This window comes from Aotus nancymaae, unplaced genomic scaffold (genome assembly GCF_030222135.1).
Source record: "Aotus nancymaae isolate 86718 unplaced genomic scaffold, 86718_ANA_hifiasm-v0.15.2.pri h1tg000018l, whole genome shotgun sequence".
Taxonomy (NCBI): domain Eukaryota; kingdom Metazoa; phylum Chordata; class Mammalia; order Primates; family Aotidae; genus Aotus; species Aotus nancymaae.
The window spans coordinates 14,559,860-14,578,394 of NW_026988430.1; the positions used below are offsets into that span (position 1 = coordinate 14,559,860).

The 18,535-nt window shown below is 39.1% G+C and overlaps 1 protein-coding gene across 1 annotated transcript in view; it reads right to left on the reverse strand.

Annotated features, from left to right (window-relative positions):
- DNAH9 (dynein axonemal heavy chain 9) overlaps positions 1-18,535 on the reverse strand; it is a 368,705-nt gene that overhangs the window by 171,278 nt on the left and 178,892 nt on the right. The window contains exon 42 of the mRNA XM_064378055.1: positions 2,969-3,130. Coding sequence (XP_064234125.1) covers positions 2,969-3,130 — 162 coding nt within the window. The remainder of the gene's footprint in view (positions 1-2,968; positions 3,131-18,535) is intronic.

The following is an 18,535-nucleotide window of genomic DNA, read 5'->3' on the forward strand; positions in this document are numbered from 1 at the left end:
TCTTCACCAGTTTATCCTCTAACCACTGAAGAGAAAACCATTTTTCTTTTTTTTTTTTTTCAAACTTGAGTCTCTCTCTACTACCCAGGCTGGAGTGCAGTGGCTCTATCTTGGCTCAGTGCAACCTCTGCCTCCCAAGTTCAATCGATTCCCCTGCCTCAGCCTCCTGAGTAGCTGGGACTACAGGCACCCACCACCACTCCTGGCTAATTTTTGTATTTTTAGTAGAGATGGGGTTTTACCATATTGGCTGGGCTGGTCTTGAACTCCTGACCTTGTGATCTGCCCAGCTCGGTCTCCCAATGTGCTGGGATTACAGGTGTGAGCTACTGCATCCAGCTGAGAAAACTAATTTTTAGCTTTCATGTTAGAGGAGACAAAAAGGAACTCCTGGCCTGTCAAAACCCAAATACCTGAGACTGGAGGTAGGAGGGAAGATTGTTGAGGAGAAAAGTCTGAGAAATAATAGGTTTTCTAAGACACAAGTAGGAAGTTATGCCAGCATGAGCAGTGGTCCCCGCCTGTCATTTTTCCCTCCTAAAGTTCAGACTGGAAGACCTACCTGGGAAAGAGGTAACCAGTGTGTTATTTACTAGCAGGGACACGCCCCAGGGCAGAAGTCACTGCAGGGTTAGCCTTCTAAGCCTACAGGGCAAAAGTCACCAAACCTAATATAGGGAGAGTGAGATGACAGTAACATCTACAGAGAAACCAGGGCTGCTGCCTGGGTATAAGAAGAAAGGACTAGAAAGAGTTGAAAATCAAAAAGTATTATATTTTGAAGGTGGTCTCAAAAATTATAGAAAACTCCAAAACTATTCTGGCTTTGCCAGACAGTAACAATAAATGCTCAGACATTTGGATAAGATGTAAACTCAGTGCAGGAGGGCTATTCTTGCTATTAAGAAAACACATGAAGACTGAGGACACAATGTGGGAAGGCATTTACCCAGTTTGAGAATGGGGTAACATCCTGGGAATCAGTTCTCATAGCAGTCAATTGACACCAACCATCTAGCAGAGGAAGAATCAAAGTGCAGTTTTGAAAAGCCTGCTTTACAAAGACTCTTTGATGAACAAAACAAGTCTTCGATTTTATGATCACAGCCATGCTGTGTAGAAGGCAGAGAGAAAATCAACCAAGTCAGCGAATCAAAGATTCCTTAATAGTGATGCCAAATCACACAGGGCCATGAATCAGAGAAGCTGAACCTTTGAATAGTGGAAACAGGACTGTATTGCTTCGTTGGTGGAAATCTGGTAACTTTTCCTTGATACCAATACCAAGATTTGGTGTGACTGAGGGTGCTCCAGGCTGGCATTTCAAACGTTGCTGGGGAAGGATAATGGCAATATCCATATATCTGGATCTGTGATCAAAAGGCAGTGCCTTTAGTGTACAGACCCACACGCTGAACTCTATTTGAAAGTCTGAGTGTCATTACTCTGAAGTGCTAGCTCAGACCAAAGTATAAGACAATGAAAACGAATCTGCAGTTCCAACAATGACTACTTGAATTGGCTAACTCTACAATGCTCAGAGAAGGGCATCTGACATCAGGGTCTCAAACATCAGTTCCCAATAACAATGCTGAGAAAAATGGGAGAATTTAGGATGGTTGGCTTAGTAAAAAGCAGACTAAAATAAGTGACTTAAAATGCTGTCTAAACATTCAAAAGGCTGTCACATAGGTTGGGATGGACTGTAAATATCTTCAGAGATAGAGTCAGGATTTTATCAGAAAAAAAATATGGAGTGAAATCAAACAAGATGAGTATAAGGACAGCATAGCACACCTAAATACAAAATTTGAATATTTCTAATTTCCAGAGGGGACAGACAAGCAGTATGTGTGGAAAAGATGGGGCTTTGGGTAATAGAAGGCTCAGTGTTAGCTAAGAAATATAATATGATATTAGGCTATACTAATATATAAGTGCCTCCCAAGTCATAATCCATCAGTCATTCATTATGTAAATTATTAATAGGTTTATAATTAGGTTATAAGAGGAAAGAGTTTTAGGGTCCAATATATTCGGGGAATGATATGTGAATTAGAGTAATTCAAGATTTCAGGACTTGAATGTCTTAAATCCACTGTGAATTTCCAAGACAGTCACATATAGTGAAGCATATTCTCAACTCATTCCATGACAGACACTCTTTTTCAAGAAGTATCTTGTAGTAAAACTGTTTAGCTGGACGCATTTTGGGAAACACAGGAACAAAACTATAATCTTTAAGAAAAGGGGGAATGACAATCTTGCTTTTGGTCAGATCCCGGCCAGACTATGCGACAAAAAGTCAGGCACCAGGATTTCAGAGGGAGAACTGGTGGGAGAGCAATCAGGAGGACGTTAGAGTTCTTTAGGTCTGAGCTAGGACTTAACACGACCCATGTCAGAAGTGGTTAAAAGGATTCAGGCTGTTTGGTCTGGAGAAGAGAGGACTCTGGAAGACTGAGATAAATGGTATTAAAATATTTGAGAGTTTGTTGTGTAGACGTAGGTAGTGGACAGAGAAATAACTTCTAGATTATTAGACCAAATTTTCAGTCTCTAAAATTATTCTAAATGTTCCAAGTTTCAAAATTGCTCCAAATTTCCAGTTATTAGCAGCCCCAAAATGGCGACCTTGGGAACAATGGGATCATGCATTTTCAAGGATGCTGGAGTATCATTGGGGTAACCAATCTGAGAAATGCTGCTAGGGGACAAAGTATCATGTGGGGACTTGGATTAGATGATCTCTATGGACTTCTCAACACTGGGATTTTAGGATTAATCTGCATCTATTCTTGCCCCAGCATTTTTTACCTGGGCAAAATCATGGTAGAATTTTCTTCCTCACCTAGATTTTGCCCTTTCTTCATTAAAGAACTAGATTGCATCATTTGGGTGATTATCTGCATCATTATCTTTTGTTTTTTTTTTTCAAATACAAAAAAGTCAATAGGGCAATACTCACATCAAAAATTTTCTTGAGCACTTCAGTCTGGATTTTATCAAAAAGATCAAAGTCCTTTTCTTCTACCATCTTATCCCGATAAACTCGATTTGATTCATGTAGATAGAGCCTTACGAGATCCTGTGTGGATTTCACACATTCCACGGAGGAGAAGAGAATGCCCTTCAAAGAGAACAGACCAAAAAATAACATTAGTAACCATCCAGCGGTACAATACCTAGGAAAACTTTCTGGAGCATTTTGTCTAACCTGAGATGATGCCTAGGCCTTGTCTCGCTAAAGAGGAGGTCATTCTAGTGGAGGGAACATTTGGAAAGCTGAAAGGGAGTTTGTAAAGAAAGACCCAAGGGTTGCAGTTAGACAGACCTTTCCTCAAACGCTGTCACAACCACTGTGTGACTTGTGACTTTGGGTAACCACTAAGCAACTGTGTGACTTTGAGCAAGGCATGTGACATCTCTGAGCCTTAGTTTGCTCACTTTTCAAAGTGGAATAAAAATACTGACTTTCTAAAGTTGTCTAAATAATTCAAATTAATATGCCTAAGGAAACTAGTATTGCTCATTGTACATACTCGATACATTGGAATTATTCTTTTGTGTTCATCATAAAAATAACAACTGCAACAGCTATAATTTATTGAAACCAGTTATGTGGACTAGATGCTATCAAAGCCAGCACTGGACTAGATGCTTTGCCAGATAAAGCTCATTTAATACTCACAATGATCCCATGAAATAATTATTACTAAATTCATTTTGTATAATGTGAAGATTGGGACTCAAAGAATACATGCCCCATGTTATAAAGTAAATTGCCTTCCTTCAAAACCACACATTTTTGAAACCAGGTCTTCCAGACTATAATGCCTGGAATTCTAACCACTACTTTTTGAATTACCCACAAAGAAAGAGAAAGTGATTTCTCTGCTATATTTCAATTCCACAAGTGCCATTTTGAAAATGGATTCAGATAACAATTGACTATGTAAAATCAAAACTATAACTCAGGGCTAGAATGGATATAGCTAACCTTGGTGGGTCAGCAATCTATTTATTTATCTTTTGTCAGTTCCCCTTCCTATGTGCCAAAGGGATGGTTTCAGATATTTACCATTCCTTTCAAATTTCTCTGTCATCTTTTTCTGTTACTATTAGCCCAAGTCCTAACTGTGCTTTATTTTACTGAAAAGTGGAGGTCACCGATGTTAGAGCCCCTCAGTAACCACAAGTTCTCTAAGTTCAAGCTCATCTACGTCTGCGCTTGTTCTCATGGCTTGCTTTCATGTCTTAGAGGGAAAGGGATCATTTAATGCATCTTTACTTAAATTTGTAGACTGATGTGCAGATCCATTAACATAGAATACACGTCTGATGACAATGTTACTACAATCTGCTTCCTCATGATCACTCTTATCACTACTTCCCATAAAACCTAGATTCCAGTTTTACAAAATTCCAATTATGTTTTGAATCTGCACACTTTTCTGTGCCTTCATGCCTTTTGGTCTGCTTGGCATGCTCATATTTGAAGATCCAGTTCATTAGAAACCTCTTGTTGAAGTTGCCCAAGACACCTCCTCCTGTCCAGCGGCATTCCCTCCCACGTGCCTCACATAGCCTTTATGTATACATCTCTATTATAGAAGAATTATCAGTGCCTCAGATTGTTTTTAATATTATTTTTGAGACAGAGTCTCACTTTTTATCATCCAGACTGGAGGGCAGTGGTGCAATCTCAGCTCATGGCAGCCTCCACCTCTTGGGTTCAAGCAATTATTGTGTCTCAGCCTCCTGAACAACTGGGATTACAGGCATGCACCATCACACCCAGCTAACTGTTGTATTTTTAGTGGAGATGAGGTTTCACCATGTTGACTAGGCTGGTCTTGAACTCCTGGCCTCATGTGATCCACCCACCTTGGCCTTCCAAAGTGCTGGATTACAGGCATGAGCCACCTCACCTATCATCAAATTATTATTTTTTCTTTGCACAGGTTTGCTACTTTCAGGTGACAGCAAGTGTCTCAAAGGTAGGGAAGTTGACAGACTTTATTTAGGTTGTGGCTCATTCTTATAATTGTATTATTAGTACTTAGTAAATGATAAGACTAAAGGTAATTTCTCAACAGAAACAACAAAAAAAAGAAAACAGCTACCAATCTAGAAATCCAAGCCACCCCTAAAAATTTTTAAAAATATGAAATATATTTTTGGTCCAATTAAAATTGAGAGATACTTCTCCAAAAGCTATAAACTAAAGTAAATACTAGAAGGAGTTCTTCAAGCAGAATAAAAATGATCCCAGATGAAAGAACAGAAATGTACAGGTATAAAGAGCAATGGAAAAGGTAATGTATGCGTAACTCTAAAGGAATATTGACTTACTAAAACACAGATATTAGTGGGTTTTCAAAATGCAGAGAATTAAAATAAATGATAGCACAAAAGTCAAAGGGAGGTAAATTGTTCCAAGATCCTTGCATTGTATGGCAATTAATAAATATGCTAATTTATAAAAGACAAAAAGAAGAACTTTCAACCCAGAATTTCATATCCAGCCACACTAAGCTTCATAAGTGAAGGAAAAATAAAATCCTTTGTGAACAAGCAAGTACTCAGAGATTTCATCACCACCAGACCAGCTTTACAAGAGCTCCTGAAAGAGGCACTACACATAGAAAAGAACAACCAGTACCAGCCACTCCAAAAACACACGAAATGGTAAAGAGCATCAACACAATGAAGAATCTGCATCAACCAATGGGCAAAACAGCTGGCTAGCATCAAAATGGCAGGATCAAATTCGCACATAACAATATTAACCCTAAACGTAAATGGACTAAATGCCCCAATCAAAAGACACAGACTGGCAAATTAGATAAAAAGCCAAAACCCATCAGTGTGCTGTATCCAGGAAACCCATCTCACATCCAAGGATACACAAAGGCTCAAAATAAAGGGATGAATTTACCAAGTAAATGGAGAGCAAAAAAAAGCAAGAGTTGCAATTCTCATCTCTGATAAAACAGAGTGTAAAGCAACAAAGATCAAAAGAGACAAAGAAGGACATTACATAATGGTAAAAGGATCAATGCAACAAGAAGAGCTAACGATCCTAAATATATATGCACCTAATACAGGAGCACCCAGATACATAAGGCAAGTTCTTAATGAGTTACAAAGAGACTTAGACTCCCACACAATAGTGGGAGACTTCAACACATCATTGTCAATATTAGACAGATCGACAAGGCAGAAAATTAACAAGGATATCCAGGACTTGAACTCAGACCTGGACCAAGCAAACCTAATAGACACTTACAGAACTCTCCACCCCAAATCCACAGAATATACATTCTTCTCAGCACCACATCACACCTACTCTAAAATTGACCACATAATTGGAAGTAAATCACTCCTCAGCAAATGCAAAAGAACGGAAGCCATAACAAACAGTCTCTCAGACCACAGTGCAATCAAGTTAGAACTCAGAATTCAGAAACCAACCCAGAACCGCACAGCTTCATGGAAACTGAACAACTTTCTCCTGAATGTTGACTGGATAAACAATGAAATGAAGGCAGAAATAAAGATGCTCTTTGAAACCAATGAGAACGAAGACACCACATACCAGAATCTCTGGGACACATTTAAAGCAGTCTCTAGAGGAAAATATATAGCAATAAGTGCCCACATGAGAAGAAAGGAGAGATCTAAAATTGACACCCTATCATCAAAATTGAAAGAGCTAGAGGAGCAAGATCAAAAAAACTCAAAACCTAGCAGAAGACAAGAAATAACTAAGATCAAAGCAGAACTGAAGGAGATAGAGACACGAAAAACCCTTCAAAAAATCAATAAATCCAGGAGCTGGTTTTTTGAAAAGATCAACAAAATAGACAGACCACTAGCCAGATTAATGAAAAAGGAAAAGAGAGAATAACCAAATAGATGCAATAAAAAATGATAAAGGGGATATCACCACAGATTCCACAGAAATTCAAACCATCATCAGAGATTATTACAAACAACTCTATGCACATAAACTAGAAAACCTGGAAGAAATGGATAAATTCCTGGACAGTTGCCTCCTCCCAAGCCTAAACCAGGAAGAAGTCGAAACCCTGAATAGACCAATAACAAGGTCTGAAGTCGAGGCAGCAATTAAGAGCCTACCACCCAAAAAAAGCCCAGGTCCAGATGGGTTCACAGCCGAATTCTACCAGACATACAAAGAGGAACTGGTACCATTCCTTCTGAAACTATTCCAAATAATCCAAAAAGAGGGAATTCTTCCCAAACCATTTTATAAGACCAACATCATCCTGATACCGAAACCTGGCAAAGACTCAACAAGAAAAGAAAACTACAGGCCAATATCCATGATGAACATAGATGCAAAAATCTTCAATAAAATACTGGCAAGCTGATTACAACAGCACATCAAAAAGCTTATCCACCATGATCAAGTAGGATTCATCCCGGGGATGCAAGGCTGGTTCAATATACCCAAGTCTATAAATGTAATTCACTACATAAACAGAACCAAAGACAAAAACCACATGATTATCTCAATTGATGCAGAGAAGGCCTTCGACAAAATTCAACAGCCTTTATGCTAAAAACCCTCAATAAACTAGGTATCGACGGAACGTATCTCAAAATAATAAAAACTATTTATGACAAACTAACAGCCAATATCATACTGAATGGGCAAAAACTGGAAGCATTCCCTTTGAAATCTGGCACTAGACAAGGATGCCCTCTCTCACCACTCCTATTCAATATAGTACTGGAAGTTCTCGCCAGAGCAATCAGGCAAGAAAAAGAAATAAAGGGTATTCAATTAGGAAAGGAGGAAGTCAAATTGTCTCTATTTGCAGATGACATGATTGTATATCTAGAAGACCCCATCATCTCAGACCAAAATCTCATGAAACTGATAAGCAACTTCAGCAAAGTCTCAGGAAACAAAATCAATGTGCAAAAATCATAAGCATTCCTATACACCAATAACAGACTTAAAGAGAGCCAAATCAAGAACGAACTGCCATTCACAATTGCTACAAAGAGAATAAAATACCTAGGAATACAATTAACAAGGAACGTAAAGGACCTCTTCAAGGAGAACTACAAACCACTGCTCAACGAAATAAGAGAGGACACAAACAAATGGAGAAACATTCCATGTTCATGGTTAGGAAGAATCAATATTGTGAAAATGGCCATACTGCCCAAAGTAATTTACAGATTCAACGCTATCCCCATCAAGCTACCAATGACGTTCTTCACAGAACTGGAAAAAACCACCTTAAACTTCATATGGAACCAAAAGAGAGCCCGCATAGCCACGTCAATTCTAAGCAAAAAGAACAAAGCGGGAGGCATCACACTACCGGACATCAAACTATACTATAAGGCTACAGTAAGCAAAACAGCATGGTACTGGTACCAAAACAGAGATATAGACCAATGGAACAGAATAGAGGCGTCGGAGGCAACACAACATATCTACAACCATCCGATCTTTGATAAACCTGATAAAAACAAGCAATGGGGAAAGGATTCCCTGTTTAATAAGTGGTGTTGGGAAAACTGGCTAGCCATATGCAGAAAGCAGAAACTGGACCCCTTCCTGACACCTTACACTAAAATTAACTCCAGATGGATTAAAGACTTAAACATAAGACCTAACACCATAAAAACCCTAGAAGAAAACCTAGGTAAAACCATTCAGGACATAGGCATAGGCAAGGACTTCATGACCAAAACACCAAAAGCATTGGCAACAAAAGCTAAAATAGACAAATGGGAACTAATCAAACTCCACAGCTTCTGCACGGTGAAAGAAACAGTCAATAGAGTGAATCAGCAACCAACAGAATGGGGAAAAATTTTTGCAGCCCACCCATCTGACAAAGGGCTGATATCCAGAATTTACAACAAACTAAAACAGGTTTACAAGAAAAAAACAAACAAGCCCATTCAAAAATGGGCAAAGGATATGAACAGATACTTTACAAAAGAAGACATACATGAGGCCAACAAGCATATGAAAAAATGCTCATGATCACTGGTCATTAGAGAAATGCAAATCAAAACTACATTGAGATACCATCTCACGCCAGTTAGAATGGCGATCATTAAAAAATCTGGAGACAACAGATGCTGGAGAGGATGTGGAGAAATAGGAACATTTTTACACTATTGGTGGGAGTGTAAATTAGTTCAACCATTGTGGAAGACAGTGTGGCAATTCCTCAAGGACCTAGAAATAGAAATTCCATTTGACCCAGCAATCCCATTACTGGGTATATATCCAGAGGATTATAAATCGTTCTACTATAAGGACACATGCACACGAATGTTCATTGCAGCACAGTTTACAATAGCAAAGACCTGGAACTAACCCAAATGCCCATCGATGATAGACTGGACAGGAAAAATGTGGCACATATACACCATGGAATATTATGCAGCCATCAAAAACGACGAGTTCGCATCCTTTGTAGGGACATGGATGAACCTGGAAACCATCATTCTCAGCAAACTGACACAAGAACACAAAATCAAACATCGCATGTTCTCACTCATAGATGGGTGTTGAACAATGGGAACACATGGACACACGGAGGGGAGCACTATACACTGAGGTCTGTTGTGGGGGAGTGGGGGGGACAGCAGGGGGTGTGGAGTTGGGGAGAGATAGCATGGGGAGAAATGCCACATATAGGTGAAGGGGAGGAAGGCGGCAAATCACACTGCCACGTATGCACCTATGCAACAATCTTGCATGTTTTTCACATGTACCCCAAAACCTAAAATGCAATTAAAAAAAAAAGACAAAAAGATAAAATGATGCCTTTGGTAACCATTAGATGAATAGCAAAAGGATATATACTATGATAAAAGAGGGAGAAAAATAATAAAAACATGAAATTAGTTTGATAGAATATAAGAAGTGAGAAGAAAGAAGATAGAATTAGATAGGATATATTAAAACAAATAGCATAGGAGGGAGTCAAGATGGCCAAATAGAGACAACTCTTGTGCACAATACCCAGTGAGAGAGATGCAGAAATCAAGAGATCTCCTAGCTTCAATCAAGGTACCAGGTGCATTTCAATGGATCTGGTCTGATGGTGAGCAAAGCCCAGGCAGGGCAGACCGAGGAAGAGGGTGCTCCTTTGCCCAGAAAGTGCATCTGATCAGTGAGTCAGAGGCTCCCTCTCTGGCGCTCCGGTCCAGATACAGTGCTTCTCCCAAAGCCTTATCAATACACAGAACAGGGGATCTTTGCCAATCAAGTACCAGGAATTACAAGAGCAGCGTTGAATAATAATCCAGGACGGTGTCCTGGATTGGTGCACAGATCTAAGCAAACGCCTAAGCCCATAAGCCGGCTGGAGAACCCGCGGACTGAGCTATCGCCACCTCCCCAGGCCTGGAGGGAGATGGAGCTGAAAGCAGAAAGACAGACAGAACAGCGGGGTGGGCCTCTCCCCCATGACCAGAGAGAGTGAGCTAAAAGAGGGGAGACAGGCGGAGTGGCTGAGTGGGTCCCTCCCCTCCGCCACAAATCCCAGAGGGCTGAAGCACTAACTCTAGCGGGTTATGCAGCCAGTGCCACAGTCTGCGCTGAACCCTGAATGATCCAGCCCTGTGGAGGAAAGACATAACCCTCCATTAAAGGGGTGGGACTAAGCTTCATGTAACAAAACACACAGGAAGCCTACGTAGCAACGGACAGTGTTCTTGACCACCCAGCAGTGCCTCCAGGTCAGCGGAAGAGGCAGGCTTAACCTCCCAGTGTAAACAAGAAAGACACAAGAAGCTTACCTAGTAACCTGAAGGAGTCCCTAGAAACCCAGCAGCGCCTCAACAGGCAGACAAGCGACCTCATCAAGCAGCTCCCTGACAGGTAAATCCATGAAGATTGGAAAAAACTAGTGCAAAAAAGATGAAACCATCAAAGACCAGAACACGTTTTCTCCTTCAAGGGATCACAACTCCTCAACAACACGGGGAACACAACCCGAGAAAGAGCACAATGAATTGACAGAAACAGGCTTCGGAAGGTGGATAATAACAAACTTTTCTGAGCTAAAGGAACACGTTCTAACTCAATGCAAAGAAACCAAAAACCTTGAAAAAAGATTAGATGAAATGCTAACTACAATAACCGGCTTAGAGAAGAACATAAACCACTTGATGGAGTTGAAAAACCCAGCACGAGAACTACGTAAAGCAAACACAAGTTTTAATAGCCGATTCAATCAAGCAGAAGAAAGGATATCAGAGATTGAAGATCAACTCAATGAAATAAAAAGAAAAGGCAAGACAAGAGAAAAAAGAGTGAAAAGAAGTGAACAAAGCCTCCAAGAAATATAGGATTATGTGAAAAGACCTATCTATGCTTGATAGGTGTACCTGAATATGATGGGGAGAATGAATCCAAGCTGGAAAACACACTCCAGGATATTATCTAGGAGAACTTCCTGAACCTAGCAAGGCAGTCCAACATTCAAATCTGAGAAATACAGAGAACTCCACGAAGATATTCCTCAAGAACAGCAACCCCAAGGCACATAATCATCAGATTCATCAGGGTTGAAATAAAGGAAAAAATGTTAAGAACAGCCAGAGAGAAAGGTCAGGTCACCTACAGAGGGAAGCCAGTCAGGCTCACAGTGGATCTCTTGGCAGAAACCCTACAAGCCAGAAGAGAGTGGGGTCAATATTCAACATCCTTAAAGAAAAGAACTTTCAACCCAGAATCTCATATCCAGCCAAACTAAGTTTCATAACTGAAGGAGAAATGAAATACTTTATGGACAGGCAATTACTGAGAGATTTCATCACCACGAGACCTGCCCTATAAGAGCTCCTGAAAGAAACACTAAGCATGGAAAGGAACAAGTACCAGCCACTGCAAAAGCACACAAAATAGCAAAGACCAAAAATGCAATGAGTCAACTAACGGGCAAGAAAACCAGCCAGTAACAAAATGGCAGGATCAAATTCACACATAACAATGCTAACATTGAATGTAAATGGCCTAAACCCCCCAATCAAAAGACACAGACTGGCAAACTGGATAAAAAGTCAGAACCCATTGGTGTGCTGTATTCAGGAAACCCATCTCACATACAAAGACACACACAGACTCAAAATAAAGGGATGGAAGAAAATTTACCAAGCAAATGGAGAACAAAAAAAAGCAGGGGTTGAAATCCTAGTCTCTGATAAAACGGACTTCAAACCAACAAAGATCAAAAGAGACAAAGAAGGGCATTATGTAATGGTAAAAGGATCAATCCAACAAGAAGAGCTAACTATCTTAAATATATACACACCCAACACAGAAACACCCAGATACCTAAAGCAAGTTCTTAATGACCTAAAACGAGATTTAGACTCCTACACAATAATAGTGGGAGACTTCAACACTCCACTGTCAATATTTGATGGATCAATGAGACAGAATTAACACGGACATCCAGGACTTTAATGCAGAGCTGGACCTAATAGACATATACATTTTTCTCAGCACCACATCACACTTACTCTGAAGCTGACGACATCATTGGCAGCAAATCACTCCTCAGCAAATGCAAAAGAACGGAAATCATAACAAACAGTCTATCAGACCACGGTTCATCAGATTAGAACTCAGGATTAAGAAACACACTCAAATCCGCACAACCACTTGGAAACTGAACAACTTGCTTCTGAGTGTTGACTGGATAAACAATGAAATGAAGGCAGAAATAAAGATGTTCTTTGAAACCAATCAGAATGAAAAGGCAATTTACCAGAATCTCTGGGACACCTTTAAAGCAGTTTCAAGAGGGAAATTTATAGCAATAAATGCCCACATGAGAAAAAAAGGAAAGATCTAAAATTGACACCCTATCATCAAAATGGAAAGAGCTAGAGGAGTAAGATCAAAAAAACTCAAAAGCTAGCAGAAAACAAGACATAACTAAGATCAGAGCAGAACTGAAGGAGATACAGACACAAAGAAATCCTTCAAAAAATCAAGAAATCCAGGAGCTGGTTGTTTGAAAAGATCAACAAAATAGACCGCTAGCCAGCCTAATAAAAAAGAAAAGAGAGAAGAATCAAATAGATGCAATAAAAAAATATGAAGGGGATATCACCACTGATCCCACAGAAATACAAACTACCATCAGAGATTACTACAAACAGCTCTATGCACATAAACCAGTAAACCAGGAAGAAATGGATAAATTCTTGGACACTTGTACTCTATCAAGACTAAACCCGGAAGAAGTTGAAACCCTGAATAGACCAATAACAAGAGCTGAAGTTGAGGCAGGAATCAATAGCCTACCAACCAAAAAAAGTGCAGGCCCAGACGAGTTCACAGCCGAATTCTACCAGACGTACAAAGAGGAGCTGGTTCCATTCCTTCCGAAACTATTCCAAACAATACAAAAAGAGGGAATCCTCCCTAACTCATTTTATGAGACCAACATCATCCTGATACCAAAACCAGGCAGAGACGCAACTAAAAAAGAAAACTTTAGGCCAATATCCATGATGAACATCGAAGCAAAAATCTTCAATAAAATACTGGCAAACCAAATGCAACAGCACATCAAAAGCTTATTCATCACGATCAAGTAGGCTTCATCCCTGGGATGTAAGGCTGGTTTAACATACGCAAATTCATAAACGTAATCCATCACATAAACGGAACCAAAGACAAAAACCATATGATTATCTCAATAGATGCAGAGAAGGCCTTCGACAAAATTCAACAGCCCTTCATCCTAAAAACTCTCAATAAACTAGGTATCAACGGAATGTATCATAAAATGATAAAAGCTATTTATGACAAACCTACAGCCAATAACATACTGAACGGGCAAAAGCTGGAGTAATTCCCTTTGAAATCAGGCACTAGACAAGGATGCTCTCTCTCACCACTCCTACTGAATATAGTATTGGAACTTCTAGCCAGAGTGATCAGGCAAGAAAAAGCAATAAAGGGTATTCAATTAGGAAAGGAAGAAGTCAAATTGTCTCTATTTGCAGATGACATGATTGTATATTTAGAAGACCCCATTATCTTAGCCCAAAATCTTCTCAAACTGATAAGCAACTTCAGCAAAGTCTCAGGATACAAAATCAATCTGCAGAAATCACAAGCTTTCCTATATAACAATAACAGACAATCAGAGAGCCAAATCAAGAGTGAACTCCCATTCACAATAGCTCCAAAGAGAATAAAATACCTAGGAATACAACTAACAAAGGATGTAAAGGACCTCTGCAAGGAGAATTACAAACCACTGTTCAATGAAATAAGAGAGGACACAAACAGATGGAAAAACATTCCATGCTCATGGTTAGGAAGAATCAATATCATGAAAATGGCCATACTGCCCAAAGTAATTTGTATATTCAATGCTATCTCCATCAAGCTATCGATGACCTTCTTCACAGAACTGTAAAAAACCACTTTAAACTTCATACGGAATCACAAGAGAGACCGCATAGCCAAGACAATCCTAAGCAAAAAGAACAAAGCTGGAGGCATCACACTGTCAGACTTCAAACTATACTACAAGGCTACAGTAATCAAAACAGCATGGTACTGGTACCAAAACAGAGACACAGACCAATAGAACAGAACAGAGGCCTCAGAAGAAACACCACACATCTACACCATCTGATCTTTGACAAACCTGACAAAAACAAGCAACGGGGAAAGGACTCCATGTTTAATAAATGGTGTTGGGAAAACTGGCTAGCAATGTGCAGAGAGCAGAAACTGGACCCCTTTCTGTCACCTTACACTAAAATTAACTCCAGATGGATTAAAGATTTAAACATAAAACCTAACACCATAAAAACACTCGAGGAAAACCTAGGCAAAACCATTCAGGACATAGGTATAGGCAAGGACTTCATGACTAAAACACCAAAAAAGCAGTGGCAACAAAAGCCAAGATAGACAAATGGGATCTAATTAAAATTCAGAGCTTCTATACAGCAAAAGAAGCCATCATTAGAGCGAACTGGCAACCAACAGAATAGGAAAACATTTTTGCAGTCTACCCATATCCAGAATCTACAAAGAACTAAAACAGAGAAGAAAAAAACAACCCCAATCAAAAGTGTTTTAGATAAGACAAAGGATGACAATTAATGATATAAGTAGCCATGTTAAAAAGTTAGAAACAGAACAAACTAACCCCAAACCCAAGGTAAGTAGAAATAAAGATAAGGCAAAGAGAAAATATATTTTTTTAATTTTTAATTTTTATTTTAACAAAAAATTATTATACTTTAAGTTCTAGGGTACATGTGCAGATTGTGCAGGTTTGTTACATGGGTATACATGTGCCATGGTGATGGTTTGCTGCATCTATCACCCTGTCATCTACATTAGGTATTTCTCCTAATGCTATCGCTCCCATAACTCCCACTCCCCACTATCCCTCCCCTATTCCCCCACTCCTCAACAGGCCCCAGTGTGTGATGTTCCCCTCCCTGTGTCTGTGTGTTCTCACTGTTCAACACCCACTTAATAAGTGACAACATGTGGTGTTTGGTTTTCTGTTTTTGTGTCAGTTTGCTGAGAATGATGGTTTCCAGTTTCATCTATGTCCCTGCAAAGGACATAAACTCATCCTTTTTTATGGCTGCATAGTATTCCATGGTATATATGTACCACATTTTCTTTATCTTGTGTATCATTGATGGTCATTTGGGTTGGTTCCAAGTGCAAAGAGCAAATATTAATAATATACAAAACATATCAAATTAAGACAGTAGGAAAGTCAAATGCATAATATAGGTATACCATTAAGGTTTTTTGACTATCACAATTGCTAACTCTCTAGCAAGGATGATAGAAGAGAAAAAAAGAAAAATACACACATAATATCCAACATAAGGAAGAGGATATAATGTCAGATACAACAGATATTTAAAAGATAATCTGAGATTATTACAATTTTATGCCAATAAATTAGCAACTATTGATAACATGGATGTTTTAACATGACTGATATATGAATAAACAGAAAATCTGAACAGTCTTATATGTATTAAAGAATCTGAATTTATAATTTAAAACCTCTCTCTACAAAAAAAAACCTCCAGGTGGTTTCATCAGTAAATTCTTCCAACATTTAGGGAAGGCACAATACAACGTTTTAGTAAATCTTCTAGAGAACAGAAAAAGAGTGAACACTTCTCAAAGTATTTCATGAGGACTTTATAACCTTAGAATACTAGAGAAAGATTATAAGACAATTATGAATATAGATGCAAAAATTATATTAAAAATTATCAAATGAAATCTAGGAAAATATAAAAAAGACAACATGTAACAACCAATATGAGGTGATTCTAGGAATGGCTGATTTAATGTTTGGAAATAATCAATATAATTTACCACACTACCAGAATAAAAGAGAAAAAAATTATATAATTATTTTAACAGATGCAGAAAAATCATTTGTTAAGTTTTAACACATATTCATAATTAAAACTCTTAGTAAACTATATATAGAAAAATATTGCCTTGATCAGGTAAAAGGTACCCCAAAAAACTAGTAGAGAACATCATATTTAATGAGAAACTATTAAAAGTGTTTCCCTCTAAAATTAGGAATGTGACAAAATGCTACTCTCACCGCTTCTCTTCAACATTGTACTTGAATTGTAGCCAGCACCATAAGACAAGAAAAAGAAGTTAAAAAATCTAAGGATTAAAAAGAAAGAAACATAATTGTTACTTTTTAAGCCATAAAGTAACAATTATTGAAAATAGAAGTACACATATAACAATGAACAAAGATACAAAATGATATTGCCTGTATATTCTATATATATGAAGTTCAAAAATAGGTCAAAATAATTTATGATGTTTGAAGTTCAGACATTAGGGCTGGCAAGAGAAGGAAAGCATGAATGGAAGGTGCAAAGGAGAACATCACGGATACTAAGAATGTTTTCTTTCTTGATCTGAGTTGTGATTACAAAGGTGGGATCCCTTTGTGATAATTAACTAAGCTGTATGCTTGTGGCTTTTGTGTTTTTCTACTTGTATGTTACACTTCAATAAAATTTATTAAAAGTGAAAAGAAATTCCATTAGCTCTCCTTGGCTCCACCCAGATGTTTATCTCAGCCTCTATCTCCTTATCAGTTCTCCTAGGTACCTGCCATATATGAGGTGCAGAGGGTAAAAAAAAGCACAAACCAGGAGTCCTGATTTTTAGAATTTTGTGTTTTACAGGGAGACAAGCCATCAGTTGAAGTTTATAAATCTTGTTATAGCCAAATAGGCTGGTTGACAACTAAGGCTGAGTGAATGTGAGCATGTCATATGCTGACTCTGCACCATCTTAGATAGTTATGTGTTGCACTCAGATGGGAATGGTTAGTCATTTCTGCTACTCCAGAGCATGTATTGGTCCATTTTTATGCTGCAGACAAAGACATACCTGAGGCTGGGAAGAAAAGAGGTTTAATTGGGCTTACAGTTCCACATGGCTGAGGAGGCTTCAGAATCATGGCGGGAGGCAAAAGACACTTCTTACATGGCGGTGGCAAGATAAAATGAGGAAGATGCAAAACAGAAACCCCTGATAAAACCATCAGATCTCGTGAGACGTATTCACTATCACAAGAACGATAGGGAAAAACCACTCCCATGATTCCAATTATCTCCCACCGGTCCCTCCCACAACATGTGGGAATTATGGGAGTACAATTCAAGATAAGACTTGGGTGACGACACAGCCAAACCATATCAGAACACTATCAAATTCTGCTCTGATCTGAACAGAGTGAGGGGAGTGTAGAGAAGGTCTGAATTACTGAGCCTGGGATCAAAGCTTGATGAAGGAAAACAACAGTGTTCTCTGGGCAGTGCCTGTCTCCTAGTAGACATTAAACCACCCTCTATATCCTTCAATCGGGCCTTTGGTTAGACACTCAGGGAGGAAGGGAGTGTTAAATCAAGTTTCCTGATGTATTTTAGGTTTGGCCTAAAAGCTGCTCTGCACATTGTGAACTATAATCTAAATGGAGGTGTTAATGGACTGTAACCTACTCTTGTGCCAATCATCGAGTTTGACCCAATCACAGGTGGCCAACTGTTAAAACTGTGTTCAAATAAGGCAAACACTGAGTTATAACCAATCCTGCTGTTTCTATGCATCACTTGTTTTTCGTACATCACTTTCCATTTTCTGTACAGAAATCTTCCACCATGTGGCTGGGCTGGAGTCTCCCTGAGCCTACTCTGTCCTGGTAGGCTGCCCGATTCAGATTCGTGAATTGTTCTTTGCTCAGTTAAACTCTGGTTAAACTTAACTTGGCTAAGGCTTTTCTTTTCACACCAGGTAGGAGGAGACTGTTGTCAAGCTCTGAACCTGAAACTCTCGTTGGAGTAGGAGCGTGAGGGGACCATGTAGCGGAAGGGAGGCAGCACTCCAGGGGTGTTGCATTCTCCACACTTGGAGCAGGTGGCTGAAGCTGGCAGGCTGCAAAGAGGCCTGGCTGGGATGCAGACCTCA